Genomic DNA, 17,584 nt, shown 5'->3' on the forward strand with positions numbered 1-17,584 from the left:
GGCTTGGGAGTGGTTGTAGGAGGAGTAGGTGTGTTGGACTGGGTTGCAGGTGCATGCACAGTGTGCATGTGTGAGGTGGATGGCTGTTGAGTGTCTGAGTGGGAGAGTCTTTGTGTTTTTGGAAGGGGGGCAAACAGGGTGGGAGAGGACAAAGATGACATGTGCATGTATGTTGTAGTGGATTCTGCAGGTGAGGTAGGTGTGCTGCATGTGGTTGTGATGGTGGTGTCTGATGTTGTGGTGACTGTAGGCAAGGCTATACAGGTGGCAGGCTCTGGGACTGAAGATGCAATGCTTGCAGGTGTGAGTGCTGATGTGACTGTGAGGGAGGAGGAGGAAGGGGAGTCAGTGGAGGCAGTGGCTGTTGTTGTGTGTGCACCTGGGTTTTGGCTGTGTGTGTGCTCGTGGTGTGAATTGCGGTGCCTGTGTTTGTCTTTGCGAGTCCTGTCTGTTGTCTTTGATGCCTGCTGGTCTGATTGTGTGCTTGGGATAGGTGGGGGGAGAGAGCTTTGGGACTAGGAACAGGTAGTTGGAGCAGAGACGGAAGAACCAGGGACACTGGCTGCTATCAAAGAGTTGGCCAGAGCCTGAAACGATCTCTGTAGGGCAGCCAAGCCACTGTGATTGGCCTCCAGGCAGGCATTGCATTGCTGCATCTGGGATGCCAGCCTCTAGATGGCATTCACTATGGTTGACTGCCCTACAGAGATGGATCTCAGGAGGTCAATAGCCTCCTCAGTGAGGGAAGCAGGGCTGACTAGGGCAGGGCCTGAGGTGCCTGGGGCAAAGGAGACACCCACCCTCCTGGGTGAGCGGCACAGGCAACTTGGTGAGGGGCTACTGGGAGGGTGGTGCTGGTACGGGGGTGGCAGAAGATGATGTAGCTGGGGTGGTCCCTGAGAGATCTGCCACCACTAGAGAGCTTTCATTGGAGGAGGATTTTGAGCCTGTTGTCACAGCTCCTGTCTCCCCCATGGTGCTCCCCTTGTCCTCCAACCCACTTGTCCCCTCGGCGTCGGTGGACTCTGCCTCCTAGGTCCGTGGGCTGCAGCTCCCCACTCACCAGTGCCCCTGCTTCTTCACCAGATGATGCTGATGCACACAAGGAAAGGATGAGAAAAGGAGAGAGCGTGGGGGAGAAAGAAAGGGAGCAGAGGGTCAATTACAGTACAGTGCATACACATCATAATGACTCACTGGGACTAACACTGTGCAGAATGAACCACAATACCAAACTATTGTTTGGGAACAACAGCAGAAATGAACTCAAACACTACCATCTGCACACCTACAGGGACTCACTAAGCCATGTCTGCCATGGTATGCCAGTTACTTGCCAATACCAAATGTACATACCACTCATCATTGCTAAGCAGGACTCTATAATATTAGCTAAACAGGCATATTGGGCCATCCACTGACTAGAACCTTGCACTCAAATAACATGGCAGGCAACAAGAAATAATTCCACAAAGTGTATACTCACCCCCTTGTTTTTTAATGCTGCCCTTAAGTGCCTATCCAACTCCGGATTGGCCACCGCCAGTATGCGGGCCATTAGGGGGGTCAGGGTCCGACAGGCACCCCTCCCTCCTTGGGAGGGCGGCCCCAGCTGGGCCTCCGCAGTCTTCCGGGCCCAGCATCGCAGGTCCTCCCACCTCTTTCTGCAGTGGGTGCCCCACCGGACATGTACCCCAGGGTCCACATGCCCTTGGCGATGGCACACCATAACCCTTTCTTCTAATGGGCACTGACCTGCATAGGGAACACAGAGGAAAGGACACCATGAACTCCACACTACATTTTGTTACAGCAATGGCTTATATACTGCATAGATCCCACATTAACCTCACACATTACTCGTACCTCTGTGTACATATTGCATGGGGCAAAAATGCACTCCCCAAATGACACACTGCCAGCACACACATGTATCTACATACAGCCATGTTGCATCCAAAATACCCAAAAGGGGCTCACCTGTTGATCTGGAGGCCCATAAAACTGTCCATACAAGGGTAGGACCCCATCCACAAGCTTGTAGAGTTCCTCAGTTGTGAAGGCTGGGGTCCTATCCCCTGTAGCACGGAATGTCGAGGGCTCCAGACACAGGACACAGCAGCACATGTAATGGAGGTGTTGATGTGGTGAGAGTCAGGAATCAAATGAAGTGGGATACAGAAAATGGCGGTCACGTCCGCGCTGGTGAACACCGTCACCGCCGGCAGTGATCATCATTGGCCCCTTTGCTCCATAGACTTCCATGTTAACCAATGAGGAGTTGCATGGTGGTGCAGACCGCCTTCTGCCATGACGCCAAACGCCGGCGGAGTGAGGTCACTTCCACCTGTCTCTGGATGCAGACAAAGGAGGTTGCCATTTCCTGTTGCTGGTACTCATGACAGTCAATTAAATGTGCGTCGTAGGTACCTATGGTAGACACCAAGGCAATTCCAGTCCTCTACATACTTTGGTTTGGTTGTAGACTCTGGCACTCAAATTAGATCTCATACCAGTGCACTGCTTATAGATGAGTAGTTGACAGGACATGGAAAATGGGATGCTACTAATCACGACACACGACTCCGATTATATCTGTGAGACACAATGGCTACTGAGGAGTATTGGTATTTTTTAGGAAGTCTGTTTGCATGTATAGGACACCAGTGCAAATTACAATCATTGCGTGAATTGGATGTGACTGCTCTGTGTACTGTGATATGGTGTGTCCGTCCTTCCTGTTGTCAGACACTCCTGATGGTTGGTTAAATTAGATACCAACCACTGTGGAGGAGGATGAGGCAAGCACCCATGTACAGACCCCTAGTCGACTTGGATACAGTGGAGGAATGCCACATTATACTCACCTATCGTCTGGACAGGGACACAATTAATGAATTGGAGCCAGATCTGATTCCTGCTATTCGTAGCATTACAGCAATACACCCTGAAGTACAAGTACAGGTACTGTCAGTGCTCCGCTTCCTGGCAAGTGGTTCTTTCCAGGTGACTGTTGGCTTGCCTGCAGGTATGTCACAGCCAATGTTCTCAAAGGTGCTGAGAAAAGTTTTGGCTGCCTTGATGAAACACATTAGCAGCTATATCTCATTCCCCCACAGGGATGATTTGCCCACTGTAAAGGCTGCATTCTACACCATGGACACATACCACATGTGATTGGGGCCATCAACGGGACCCAGATTGACTTGGTCCCTCACAGGACAAGTGAGCAGGTCTGCAGAACTAGGAAGAGTTACCATTCAATAAAAGTCCAGATGGTGTGCCTTGCTGATCAGTACATTTCCCATGTTACTGCCAAGTTTCCTGGATCTGTGCATGATGCCTATGTATTGAGGAATAGAGGCGTCCCACAGGTTATGGCACGACTACAGAGAGAGAAAGTGTGGCTCATAGGTGAGCTTGAGGTTTCACCCAATGTATGTCACTGTATTCCACATGAAGTTGTACTCTGTGCTAGTGTGTCTCTCACTACTTCCAGGTGACTCAGGGTATCCAAACCTATCCTGGCTGTTGACACCAGTGAGGAATCTGAGGACAGGGCCAGAGAATCGGTACAATGAAGGACATGGTTGGACCAGAAGGGTAATTGAAAGGATGTTTGGGCTACTGAAAGCCAGGTCCCGGTTCCTCCATGTTTCTGGTGGATCCCTACTCTACGCCTCGGGGAAGGTCTACCAAATAGTAGTGCCCTCCTGCATGTTGCACAATTTGGCCCTCAGCCGCCATGTGCCATTCCTGCAGGAGGAGGGGGGGAGACAATGGAACTGTAGCAGCAGAGGATACTGAAGACAGTGATGAGGATGGGGAGGAGGAGGAAGATGTGGACAACAGGACATATCTGAAACAGCAGTATTTCCAATGTCACTCAGGTAAGTCTGTACTTCTTTTCACTCCTACATTACAATTAAGTGCTGTGTGGCTGCTGTGTTGTGCCAAACACAAATGTGTGCATTATATGACCTGATGCTGTTCCATCTGTGGTCAGTCGTGCCAGTGTTATGGTGATGGTGAACAAGCTTATTCAGACCATGCAATGTATCAGTAGTTTAGCTTTCTCAAATACATGCCCACTGCAAACTGTGTCCTCATCCCATACAGTACTTAGCATATGTTGCTAGGAATGTCATGTGACTTACAATGTGCTTACATGACCGCTGTGTGACTTAAATTTTCCTGACCGTGTGACCCAGACTAGGTGGTCCCGACGAGGGATTGGCAAACTGACAACATGGCATAGCTAATACTGTGGTATCTTGTTTGAGGGCCTGAAATTAGTTGTTTCTCGTCACTTATGGTGTTTGGAGTCAATTGCTGTGCAAATTACTGAGTAGAACTGACCAGCTGACCAGCTGAATGTAGGCTGTTATGTTACAGGGACTCATGGTGCTCTACTTCCTTTACTTCTCAATTGAATGTCACTAATGGTTTCCCTTTTTGCAGATGTTGGTGTGGTCACAACTGTGAACTCATGTGATGCCTACAGACTGCTTTCACACAGTTTGGTGGATGGTGACTTGTGGCATGCTCTCACACTGGTTGTGTGTACCCCAAACTGACTGTCCATTGGATGGATTCACACTTTACATGACATTTGCCCAGGACAATAAAGGTCAAGACATTGCATATTGCTGTAATAAAAGCACAGAATCTTCAGTTGTGTTCAAGTGTGTCTATTGAAGTGACAAAAAGGAAGGGACAGTGCAATAGAGTGGGGGATGGTGAACAAACTCTTCAGTGTAGTGGCCCAGTTGGTTTGTAGCACAGGTCTAGTATCCATGGGGCCATTTGAAAAGGGGCAATGGCAGTCCAAAGTGAACAAGGTGTCTCAGCGGCACACAAGGGAGACATTCAGGAAGGGCTCATTTCCTGGCGGTTTTGGTCTTGGCTACAGTCTCTGGTGTCTGTCTGGATCGCAGGGAACACTTTCAGGGTGGTTCTTCTGCTGCAGAGGGAGGGGTGCTGGTGGCCTGTTAGTCTTGTGGCAGGTCCTCCTTTCCATCAGCTGCAGCAGATGTGGAAGGCTGGTGAGTACACTGGCTAGTGGAAGTGGCCCACTGGTGTATTGTGTACTCACGCGTGATGTTCGCCACGTCACCCAGCACCCCTGCAATGCAGGCCATGTTGGCATTTAAGCCTTGCAACTGCTGCATGACCTCCTGGTGGTGGTCCCCCTACAGTCGCTGGTTCTCCTGCAAGATGGTTATTACCTGGCCGATCCTGACCTGGGATTTCTGGTAAGTTCCCAGGACATGTGTGAGTGCCTCCTGGGCAGTCCGTTCCCTGAGTTGGGCCTTCCCTTGGTGCACAGCTAACCTCCCACTGGCCCTGGCCCTGTGTCTGTGTCTCCTGAACTGTGTGCCCACTCCCACTAACACCAGGACCTTCATCATCTTGCTTGTGTGGTGTCAACTCAGATCCCTGTACAGGTGGGCACACTGTTGATTGACGTGTCCTGGGGACAGAGGTTTGGGGACGTTGGGTGGATGGTGTGGTATTGGAGTCCGATGGGGGGACCTGTGGTGGACTGGGTGTTGGCTGTGGTGTCCGACTGACCTGTGGTCCCACATGGGTCAGGAAGATCATCCAGATCCAGACATCCACAGTTGCTGTTATCACTGAAGCCTTCTTCTGGTTGAGGACTGGGTTGCTGTGGCACATGCTCGCCGCTGCCATTGGCTGGGGTGGACATGTATAGGATTTGTTACAGTCATTGTCAGTTACATATTCAGCATTTCTGGCTTTCCCTATGGGATGGGTGTTGTCCTTCAACCTTTTGTTAGTGTATAGTGATGGATTGTGGGATTGGTAGTGCTACATGCTGCCCATGCATTACTGTTGTGTGTGCATGCAGAGCTGGGAGGGGTGTGCCTGCAATGGGTAGGGCATGCAGGGGTACACCGTTGAGGGTGGTTATGTGGGTGGTTCCCTCTATGGGATGGAGTGGGGTGAAGGGAGTCAGGGTGAGAGGGTGACATGCCATGCAGGCATCGGTGGTATTGAGGTAATGGTGACTTACGAGTGTCTAGCCCCTCAGTGATTCCAGTGAGGCCCTCTGGATGCAGGATAGCCAAGACTGTCTCCTCTCGTGCATTCAACTGTGGGGGAGCAGGTGGGGTCCACCACCAGTCTTCATTATGGCAATGTGGTGCCTGGAGATCACTGCATGCACCGTCCCTGTAGGTCTTACTACCTCTTTCGAATGTCGTCCCTTGTGGGTGGATAGGTTCCCATGGAGTTCACGTTATCCACGATCCTACGCCATAGCTCCATCTTCCTGGCAATGGATATCTGCTGGTCCTGTGCAACGAACAGCTGTGGCTCTACCCTGACGATTTCTTCTACCATCACCCGCAACTCCTCATCAGTGAAACGGGGGTTCTTTTGTGGGGATATGCCTATTGGGTAGTGTGTGTGTTGTGCAGAGGGTGTTAGGTGTTGAGGTGTGGTGTGTGGTGTGTGATGCATGATGGGTGTATAGGTGGTTGTGGTGTGTGTGCATTTCTGTCAATGTATGTGCTGGCAACGTGTAGCAGAATTTTCAAGTGCAAAGAATTGTGGGTTGTGTGGGGGGGTGTTTTATAGTGCTGTTGGTGGGTGTGTACGGTGTGTTTATATGTGTCGGGTGTGGGTTTTTCGATGTAGCCAATGTTGGCTTCTGTTGGTGTGGAGTGGCCAAATCGACTGTGGTTGTCTGCACTGCCAGTGGCTGACTACTGTTGGCTGTCTGCTGTGGTGCTTTGTGGGTCATAATTTGGAGGGTGGTGTGTTGCAGGCATAGCAGGGAGGGTAGTGGGACCGACTGCTTTTTGCCTCCGTTGTCTCTGGCAGGATTGTGATTTTGGCTGCATTCCGTCGGTTTTGTGTTTGTGTGTAATAATCCGGCGGGCAGATTGCCGCCTCTGCGGCAATCTGTTGGCGGCCATTACCACGGCAGTCTTCGGAAAAGACCGCTAATGTCATAATGAGGGCCTATATGTTTAAAACAGCACACACAATAAAGTTAGAACAGCACAAATGCATGTTGCCAACAACAAGAATAAAACTAATATATCTACTGTGGTTAAAACGTCATCTAAAAACCTAACACCCTAAGACCTACTTCTCTGTGGTATAGTAATAGAGCATGTAGTAATATAACTCGCATCTAGATTTTCTTCTGAAGAATCAATGCACTGCATACATGTTTAACTTGTTTATAGCTAGATGCTGTAATTATAAAGTCAAGGAGGTTATGTTGCCATGTGAAAGACAAACATGAGTTGCATCAGTTCATCCCGCACTCAGTATCAGCTTTAAATAGAAAGTGTGATACTGCAGCATCTCTGGCAGTCAAGATTGTCTCTGGCAGTATCTTACATGATAATCAGGGGCGAAGGATGTCTCCTGACAAGTGGTCAAGTGTAAGTTCTTTTATACTATATCCTAACTTAGGTGGAATTTCCAACATCACCTCAGGAATGCCTAGTATAACCAATAAGCATCAAGATGCTAATCTAAGACACATTCTTTTAAACAAAATAAAGTACAAATATAACAATTCACACCACATTACTTTGGCTATTGTTCTTATTTGACCTTGAAATAGTGATATCAAGGCAATTGTTACAGACTGATGTCGCATCAGGGTCTTATTGATGTCTATGTCTGAATAACTTGATACTTTTACAGTTTCTTGGGAAGATAATGACAGACGACACCAGTGTCAAAGGCACACATGTTGATGATTCTGCAGAAATAAAGATAATGGAGCCTTGGCCTACTTAAAATGGAGTCAGGATTTTGCACCATTCTTTAACTGTTGACTATGCCAGGCATAGGAATACTGCTGGGATGGTCGGTGGCAACTTATCTACTTCTGTCAGGCATTTGGATAATCTGTTTTAGGTGCCTGGGTCATCTACATTATTACCTATGCTCTGAAATAGAATTTGTGAATGTATGTTGATGACTTTAACTTATCAACATGCCCTGACCTCAGAAACCAATCAGGCAGAAGGTGCATAAAAAGAATATCTCTCTCTAGTGCAAGACGTTACTATTTGTCCTTTGACATTTAAATGCACAAGTTCACAATTGATTTAGGGTTTCTTTTGTGTTCATACACTACTTATAGTACTCTAGTCAGGTCTGTTGGTGGCTCTAGATGAGGTTCCTCGAAGATCGTGGTCATGGGGATGAAGCAAACACAACTGCACATGGAGCTAAACACCACTTTTGTCTACAGCTGGAACAAGCACCTTTTAACCCTATTTCCATATAGAGTGCATCTGAGTAACAATGGATAACAATAATAACAATTAAACTATAAAGAAATATGTTTATGAAGAATGACCATACCTTAATGAGATACCAAGGAAATAATCCATCATAGTTTTCAGGAACTTCTACTATCTGGAACAGCTGGACAAAGTGGAAGGTTGAATGCAGTGTCAAGATCTGCTCAAGACAAAGTTTTGTGTTAATGGTGAGCAAACACATGTGTGAATCATGCAGTGGATAGAAATAGGCAAGTTTAATAAGTGTTTCAAATCCTTTTGAAATATATGTGAGTAGTGTTACCCATTTCCCTCATAACAATAGAATTTCTACACTTAGGTTCGTAAAGACTCTCAGTGGTCGTCTGAGTGTACTAGGTTCTTATAGCTGAGTTGGGATATTTCAGCCACAGTGATAATTTCAGCAGACATTCTTCAACAGCAATTATAAGCCTCTTTGGGCCTGGCATGATCAAATCTACAAACTCCAGCCCTGATCATTCCATCACAGAGACGAGGGGCCTGAAGTATTGGCTGCAGGCAACAGTACAGCCTGGTCCTCACTTGACCCCAACAGCAGTACAGAAGAAGCAGATAATGACCCCCGCTGATGTTGAGAGAAGCATACCCAGATTACCCCTCCCCCCTCCCGCAACTCCAAACTGTCCTCTTATCCCATCGGCCCTAACACTGACACTTTCAGCCTCCTCAAAGCAGTAAGGAAATATCAGCAGTTTTTTTCCCCAGAATTGTAAAAAACGCATCTTCTAGTTTTAGCAGTTGGTGCCTATTCTCGGGGGAAAGCTCAGAATAGATGGAATTTACAGCAGCTGGCCTAATGAGGGTGCTAAACTACTGAAAGTCATTGTTGGTCAGTTGATAAATAACTCCCAAATTCTTTTAGAAATTTAGCACTTGGCAGCATATAATAAGTGAAGCCATCTTTTGTTTTGTCCCATCTATCTACCTGACATCGGGAGATGGGCTTGTTTACCTTTCACCTATTGTTTAGCTCATGCAAAATAATAGCCTGTTCAGCTGACACAACCACACATCATCGTTCTTGGTTTTTATCTTATAATCAGCCGCAGTCACAATCATAACAGAGAAATTACAGCTTTCATCTCACAGATTTTTTTTAAATCATACCACAATATTGTGTGTACTATGCATGAAAGAGAGTATGTACAGGTACTGGTTTAGTGCATACAAAGCTGAGAGGCAACAGATCACTGACGTGGGGTACTGTCACTTCTTCAGCTTTGTTCTGAATTATAGGAGGCTCTGAGCACTTTTATGTCAATGTGGATATTATTCCAGATCCTGAGTGCATCAACGGAGAAGGTCTGTCTTCTGTTTTTTACTTCTCACTCCTCTTCATTTCCAAAATGGTGATGTCCTTGGCTCCTGAAATGGCACTGACTGTCTAAGGTAGTTAGAGTCTCTGCTGGGTATGTCGGGGTGTTACTTCTCATGCTCTAGTAAGCAATGCAGCTAGTCTTGAAGATGATACAGACCTTGACAGAAAACCAGTGTGGTTCTTTGAGGATTGGGGTCATGTGGTTGAACTTCTTCAAAACCTGGAAGCTATAAGCCAATGTAGGATGCCTTTCAGAGGTCCCAAAGTGGCGTCTTAGGCAGGTCCTAGGCATCTGACCAAGTAGCATGTAGAGACAGATGGAAGGTGCAGAATAACATTCTGGATTATCCAAATGTCAAGATTTTGAAGTGAACCTTTAATGATCTTGTAAATATAAGATATAAATCTTCCATTTGTAGCTATTAAGGTGGGGAGTTCCAAAGGGAGGAACTCCGAACATAGAAGGATCAGTCACCGAAGATTTGTATCTAATCCGTTGGGTAGACCAACTACACCAGTTAGCAGACTGAGGCTTCTTGGAGGTAGATAATGGACAATCAGATTAGTAAGGTAATTCATTGCAAACATTGGAGCATCTTACGTATGAAGCAAAGAGTTTTAAAAGTTTATCCTTCTTTTTACAGATGGCCTGTGGTAGAATTTTAGACCAGTGTGCAACAATTGTGCTAATTCACGTCCAACTATTTGTGAGCCCAATTTTTTGGGACTCTCTGGAGTTTTGGGGGAGGAGAGGAGGTTCGAGATGTGTAGGCTGTTAAAGTAATCAGAGTGGGATATGGTCACTGCACCATACATTAGAAGACATGTTAAAAAATATAATTACCTTGTTCTGTCCAACCTGTCTCCAATACTCTAATAATCTAAAAGCTCACCTTAGTGCTTTTTTGCTCAATGCTCAGTACACCATAATAGGAGGCCCAGACTGTGTTAGTTGTTTGCATGGATATGTTCGATCTATCCGTACAATGATACTGCATGTCACACTGAATCAAGTCACAAAACAATCAAGTGCACTTCTTCTGTTCGTCAACTAATGCTTGCAAAAGATGTTACACAATTGCATGTCATTTGGCCCCTGTCATACATACTGGTTGGCTCATGTGTTCTGAAGGAATCCAAACATAATCTAGTGCCTACTTTGTGCAGTTAAGTAAGCACGGTCTCTTTCACTGCACTGAATAGATAGATGCCCACTTAAAAGGGTGCAACACTTCAGGTGCACCACGGTCGATTACGAGTTAATAGGTCAACACTGTTATCCTTGATTCCATGAAAATGAACTGACACTTGTACATGTCAAAAAAGATCTTTTAGAAAAATCTGAGTCATTTGACCTTGGCATCCTTTCTAACGGCTCTAGACAATGGGACCGGGAAGATCCAGTTGATAGGATGTGTACATTTCTCCAAGACCTAGCTATGGCGTTCAAAGACTTGCCTGTCCAAAATTTCCCACTGAGATGATTTAGAATTCACCATATGGGATGGTGGGCAAACTAATGTCCATATTGAGTTCATAGTGCACAAACTCAGAAACTTCAAGCAAAATTACTGTAATTGTGTCGTAGGACTCCTGTTGTAGTAACGAGACTGCTGGATTTTGTACGGCAGCTCTAGTGAGCATGGACAATTGAGTTTGATCCCACACCGTGTGACAGCTGTCAACCTAACCCTTCTGCCTAGCTAGCAGCACCTTACCAGTGCCAGAGGTAGAATTGATTTGTGGCAGCCTATTGCATGACACTCAGACTCCTCAGGGAAGGCATGGTAGAACAGCTCATACCCATTTCTCTCAATTAGACAAGTCTCATACATGCAGGGACAAACAGAACCAGGATTAGGTTCAATAGGTTATATTGAAGCAAATATGTTCTATGTAAAAAAGCATGAATTGTGATTATAAGGATAATGAAATACCACACTAGTACAGCAGTGACCAGGAAAGTGAAACACAGGAAGAGTCCCACCATATTGTCACAATAGTGTGTCTGATATCCCTACCTACACTTCTAAGTGTCTACATGAAAGCAATAGCAGTGATTGCCCTAATCCACCCTTCTGGTCCTGGGAAGGAAGTCCGATCCCTATATCTGGGTTCAGAGGTAAAGAAGAGGTCTGTGATCTGCTGGGAGTCCTCCCACTGAGTTTCAACAGAAACTGCGACCATGTGCAGAATGAGATGGCAGGCTAGCATGAATATCTCCTCTAGGTTGGTGGGGGCAGCGTTTTGTTTTATAATAAAACATCTTGTTGTTCTGAGAACTGCGCTGACATGACAGCATGTCTTTTCTGTGTAGGGTATACATTGTACTCTCTTGACCGGCAATACCTGGTAAACTATTGTGTACAGCCTGGGAGCGAGCACAGGATGAAATGTTGTGCAAAGAGATATATAACAAATTCTTCATGGAAGGGCAACTGATAAAAAATAATAAAATATTGCCACTAAAATGAAGCCTTGCTAAAATAATAAGAGGAATACAATGGCAAGTGACTAGATAAGAGGGCACAGGCCTCAGACCCTAGCTAAAATAAATGTGCCTACATAAACAACAATATAATCTCACATCACCCTCCCCATTGTCGGTTTGAGAGTGCTAAGGTCTATAAAAATATGACCTACTGCTAAAATCACTATGCCTACAACAATTCTTATAAAAGGCAAGCTAAAAATGTACACAAAAGGAGATAACAAAATGTCCATATTGCGAAGGTTGATTTAGAAGTTTGATAAAAAACATTTCATCAAATTAAGGCCAAATGTCAACAATAATCATGGTCCTTTATAAAATCATCAATGTCATCAATGGTAACTGAAACAAAGAAAGATCCCACTTTGGCAGGTGACAAATATATCAGGTTGTTGACAAGGAAAGCGAGGGAGCACTCATGTTCTGGTGCCTCAGCCATAGCTCAGACGAGGCAGCAGCATCCCATGCAGTGGCAAGTGCTGTAGTATTAGGAGTCACTTGATCCACAAATGGCAGTTCATAGGAAGCGTCCTGTAGCAATTACAATCTCCTTTTGCAAGTCTGGAAATAAGCCCTCATTGAGAACATCAAAAGATCTGCGTCCAAAGAAGGCATGCACTGCATACCAAGGCACACCTTCCAGTTCGATTGGGTACCACAAACATTGAAAAGTGGGCTGCACGCAATTAAGAACTGGTCTGAATGACAAAGACCAGTTGGACTTCAATTTGCCTTCTCGCCCTAAAACCCCCTGTGGAGTTTACAAAATGTGCATGACAACCATTTGTGTCCACTGGCCACAATAACCACCTGTTTGGACCTGAAATTGTTGAATTAAATGTTCCATTTTGGACCCACCCATCGAGCTGTTCTTCAGTAACATTTAAAATCTTTTGTCATTTGTCAAATTTAGCTGGTGACAGAATACCGGGCGCATTGAGGGCCAGATGTAGTAAGATAGCAAATTGCGACTTGCAATTTGCGAGTCCGTGCGACTCGCAAATTGCAAGTCGCAATTTGCTATGCAGAACGGTGTCTCAGACACCGTCTGCGAGTCGCTATGGGGTCGCAAAGACCCACCTCATTAATATTAAAGAGGTGGGTCGCAAATTGCAGCCCCATAGCGACTATGGGCATTCACGGGTATGCAGGCCTGCTGTAGTCAGCAGACCTCCATGTCCGTGACTGCTTTTAAATAAAGCAGTTTTTTTTTTTTCCAAGTGTAGCCCGTTTTCCTTGAAGGAAAACAAGCTGCACTTAGAAAAAAAAAAAAAAAAACTTTTGTTTCGGATTTTTTCAGGGCAGGTAGTGGTCCCTTGGACCACTACCTGCTCTGAAAAAATAATTTGGGGTCCAGTCACAAAGGGGAAGGGGTCCCATGGGGACCCCTTCCCGTTTGCGAGTGGGTTACCATCCACTTCAAGTGGATGGTAACTGCGACTCCATTTGCGACCGCGTACAGAGTTGCATACCACTGCGACTCGCAAATAGGAAGGGAACACCCCTTCCTATTTGCGACTCTGAAATGCATTTTGCGAGTCGGTTCCGACTCGCAAAATGCATTTCTGCATAGCAAACACACATTTGCGACTCGCAAACGGCGATTTTCGCCATTTGCGACTCGCAAATGGTTTGCTACATCTGGCCCTGAGTTCCTTAATCTTTGCTAAGCCTGAACAACTTGTTTGGTGTGCACTTTCATTTAAAAAATATTATTTGCAACGGAATAAGGCATGCTCTAAACAAAGCTTCCCATCCCTGTTTTTGCCAATTTCTAGTTCCCTGCACACTCTTTATGTCAATCAATTTTAAACTATATTCATAGCCTTAAATAGCCAACTGAGAAACAAAAGAATCACAATAAATTAACTTAGGGGGTCAATACAACATTGGCGGTAAAAGCCGCTTACCGCCGTGCAGAAGACCGCCAACACACTGCCGCGGCCGCGGAATTCCGCCACAGCTATTATGACCCACATCTCGGAATACGACAAAATTCAGACACCCACACAAGTCCGCCACACCAAAGGTCAGAGATAAACTGGCGAAAACAAATCCTCCACCGTCACGCCAACAGAAATACGCCCACACTATCACGACACACGAATCCACGTGGCGGTCTTTCAACCGCAGTATTCCATTGGCGGTACACACCGCCGCGCTCAAAATACACACACGTCTACAAAACACAGCCACATTGGACAATTCGAAATACACACACCTGATACACATACACACACCACTCCCACACACCCAATACAATATAAAACACACACCCACATCACCCACAAACCCCTACGTCCACAATTACAGAGAGAAGGCCAGAGAGAGACACTACAAACTACTACCAAGCATCCACAGGCACACCAGACCATTACCCACACTACTTCCACACACAAAACACTACACATCACCTACACCACCCCATGACACGTCAAAGACACCCAGGTTCTCGGAGGAGGAGCTCAGGCTCATGGTGGAGGAAATCGTCTGGGTAGAGCCACAGCTATTTGGAGCACAGGTGCAGCACACCTCAATTGCAAGGAAGATGGAGCTATGGCGAAGAATAGTCGACAGGGTGAACGCAGTGGGACAATACCCAAGAAATCGGGACGACATCAGGAAGAGGTGGAACGACCTACGGGGGGAAGGTGCGTTCCGTGGTCTCAAGACACCACATCGCGGTACAGCGGACTGGCGGCGGACCCCCACCTCCTCCCCCACAACTAACAACATGGGAGGAGCAGGTCTTGGAGATTCTGCATCCTGAGGGCCTCGCAGGAGTAGGTGGAGGAATGGACTCTGGTAAGTCAAACCTTTAACTACTTCATCCCCCACCCTACCTGCATGCTATCACAGACCCCCACCCTCGCCCCCTCCCCTATCACTCCAACTCCTCACTAATGTACTAATAACACAAACCACACATCCCAACACCAAGACCTGCATGCAACACCAAAGCATGGACACCCATCACTAAAGCATGCCCACTGCACATACCCATAACACCCCCCTAAACCATCATCACACAAGCCCCCACACAGGAATGCTATCACTGGGGTACAGGGTCACCCACCCATTGCACACCATGACACACACAGATGCAATAATCATGCTTTTACACCCCTGCAGGACCACTACCCAACGTCACCTGACAGGAGGGTCCAGACATCTCCACTCCACCCACATAAGAGGCCCACAGTGATGACAGCAGCTCTGTCCAACTGGATCCAGATGACCAGCCCGGACCATCGTGGGCCTCGGGACAGTCGGTTCCCCACACCCAGTCACAGGCCACCACAGAGCTTCCACCCTCTGGTAACACCAGCACAGCACCCACCCAGCGGGCCCATACCTCCATCCCCAGGACACGTCAATCAGCTGTGTGTCCACCACTACAGGGAACCCAGGATACCCCACCACCCCAACAACAACAGGGACCTGGGGGCAGTGGTAGTGGGCACACGGTCCAGGGGACGGAGGCCCAGGAACACAGAGGAACTGGGAGGGCTGCTGTGCGACAGGGGGCGGACAGGCCAAGGGAACCCACTCTCCACGAGGCCCTCTCCTCCATCATGGGAGCATACCACCACTCCCAGGAGACGAATGCAACGGTCCTGGCCAAGATTCAGGAGACCCAGCGCATGCAGGAGGAACAGAATTTGGGGTTCAGGGAGGAACTCAGAACCATCAGCTCCGCCCTGGGCACCATCGTAGGGGTGCTGAAGGAAATACTGAACACCAGGAGGGACACTGTGGCACTCCAAGGGGCCCATGACACTAGCATGGACGATGAACTGCCCACCACCTCTGCCGGCGCTAGTGGACAGGAGGCACTGCCACAGGAGCACCACACCAGCACCCCACCCCCTGCAGACGGAGAACCACCCCGCAAGCGGTCCCTGGGATCCAGGAACAAGACAGAGCACGATGCCAAGACCCCCGCCAAGAAATGAGATCACCCTGATTGTCATCCCACTGTCCCACTTTGTAACCCTGTCCATATTTAAACTGCCCCAGCTCCACTTCCTATGCCCATATGGGCAATCCACCTGTGAGACTAATAGACTGGACTCTGCCATGGACATTCCTCCACCATCACCCCTCACCATGTTACAACCCCCCTCCAATATTTAGCACTTAAATAAACACCCTTGAAGCACAACACAATCTGGAGTCAGTCTGTTATTTAGAAAATGTGTATTAGCAATGACAGTGACAAAATGCGTTTTCAAATGTAATGCCAACATACCTATGTCACACATCTCAAGTCCATGAGGAATCTAAGCAGATGACACACGTTGTAAACCACACCTGTGAAACCGTAAGGGAAATGTACAACTCAGTTACCATATAGTGGTTGAAATCGACAGACAGGATAGAGGTAGAAGTGTGAAAGTACTTGTAGTAGGCAGGAATGTGTTCTCACCTGTGTGTCACTGGAAATATTGCTGGATAACTGAGTCCCTGTTGTCAATGTCTTCTTCCTCTGCTTCCTCGTCATCACTGTCCACAGGCTCCACAGCTGCCACAACACCGTCATCTGGACCATCCTCCTGCAGAAAAGGCACCTGTCGTCGCAAAGCCAAGTTGTGAAGCATACAGCAGGCCACGATGATATGGCACACCTTCTTTGGTGAGTAGAATAGGGATCCACCTGTCATATGGAGGCACCTGAACCTGGCCTTCAGGAGGCCGAAGGTGCGTTCGATCACCCTCCTAGTCTGCTCATGTGCCTCATTGTAGCGTTCCTCTGCCCTGGTCCTGGGATTCCTCACTGGGGTCAGTAGCCATGACAGGTTGGGGTAACCAGAGTCCCCTAATAGCCACACCCGGTGCCTCTGGAGTTGACCCATCACATAAGGGATGCTGCTATTCCGCAGGATGTAGGCGTCATGCACAGAGCCAGGGAACATAGCATGTACCTGGGAGATGTACTGGTCTGCCAAACATACCATCTGTACATTCATCGAATCATAACTCTTCCGGTTCCTGTACACCTGTTCACTCCTGTGGGGGGGGCCAGAGCTACATGGGTCCCATCAATGGCACCTATGATGTTAGGGATATGTCCAAGGGCATAGAAGTTACCTTTAACTGTAGGCAAATCCTCCACCTGAGGGAAAACGATGTAGCTCCGCATGTGTTTCAGCAGGGCAGACAACACTCTGGACAACACGTTGGAAAACATAGGCTGGGACATCCCTGATGCCATGGCCACTGTTGTTTGAAATGACCCACTTACTAGGAAATGGAGCACTGATAGCACCTGCACTTGAGGGGGGATCCCTGTGGGATGGCGGATTGCTGACATCAGGTCTGGCTCCAACTGGGTACACAGTTCCTGGATTGTGGCACGGTCAAACCTGTAGGTGATGATCAAATGTCTTTCCTCCTTTGTCGACAGGTCCACCAGCGGTCGGTACACCGGAGGATTCCGCCATCTCCTCACATGTC

General features: G+C 47.4%; 1 protein-coding gene across 1 annotated transcript in view; it reads right to left on the minus strand.

Moving 5' to 3' along the window:
- Positions 1-17,584, minus strand: part of CDH16 (cadherin 16) — an 841,291-nt gene that overhangs the window by 766,474 nt on the left and 57,233 nt on the right. Inside the window, exon 2 of the mRNA XM_069217207.1 lies at positions 8,359-8,457. Coding sequence (XP_069073308.1) covers positions 8,359-8,457 — 99 coding nt within the window. The remainder of the gene's footprint in view (positions 1-8,358; positions 8,458-17,584) is intronic.

The sequence above is a fragment of the Pleurodeles waltl genome, chromosome 12 (assembly GCF_031143425.1).
Source record: "Pleurodeles waltl isolate 20211129_DDA chromosome 12, aPleWal1.hap1.20221129, whole genome shotgun sequence".
NCBI classification, from domain to species: Eukaryota; Metazoa; Chordata; class Amphibia; order Caudata; family Salamandridae; genus Pleurodeles; species Pleurodeles waltl.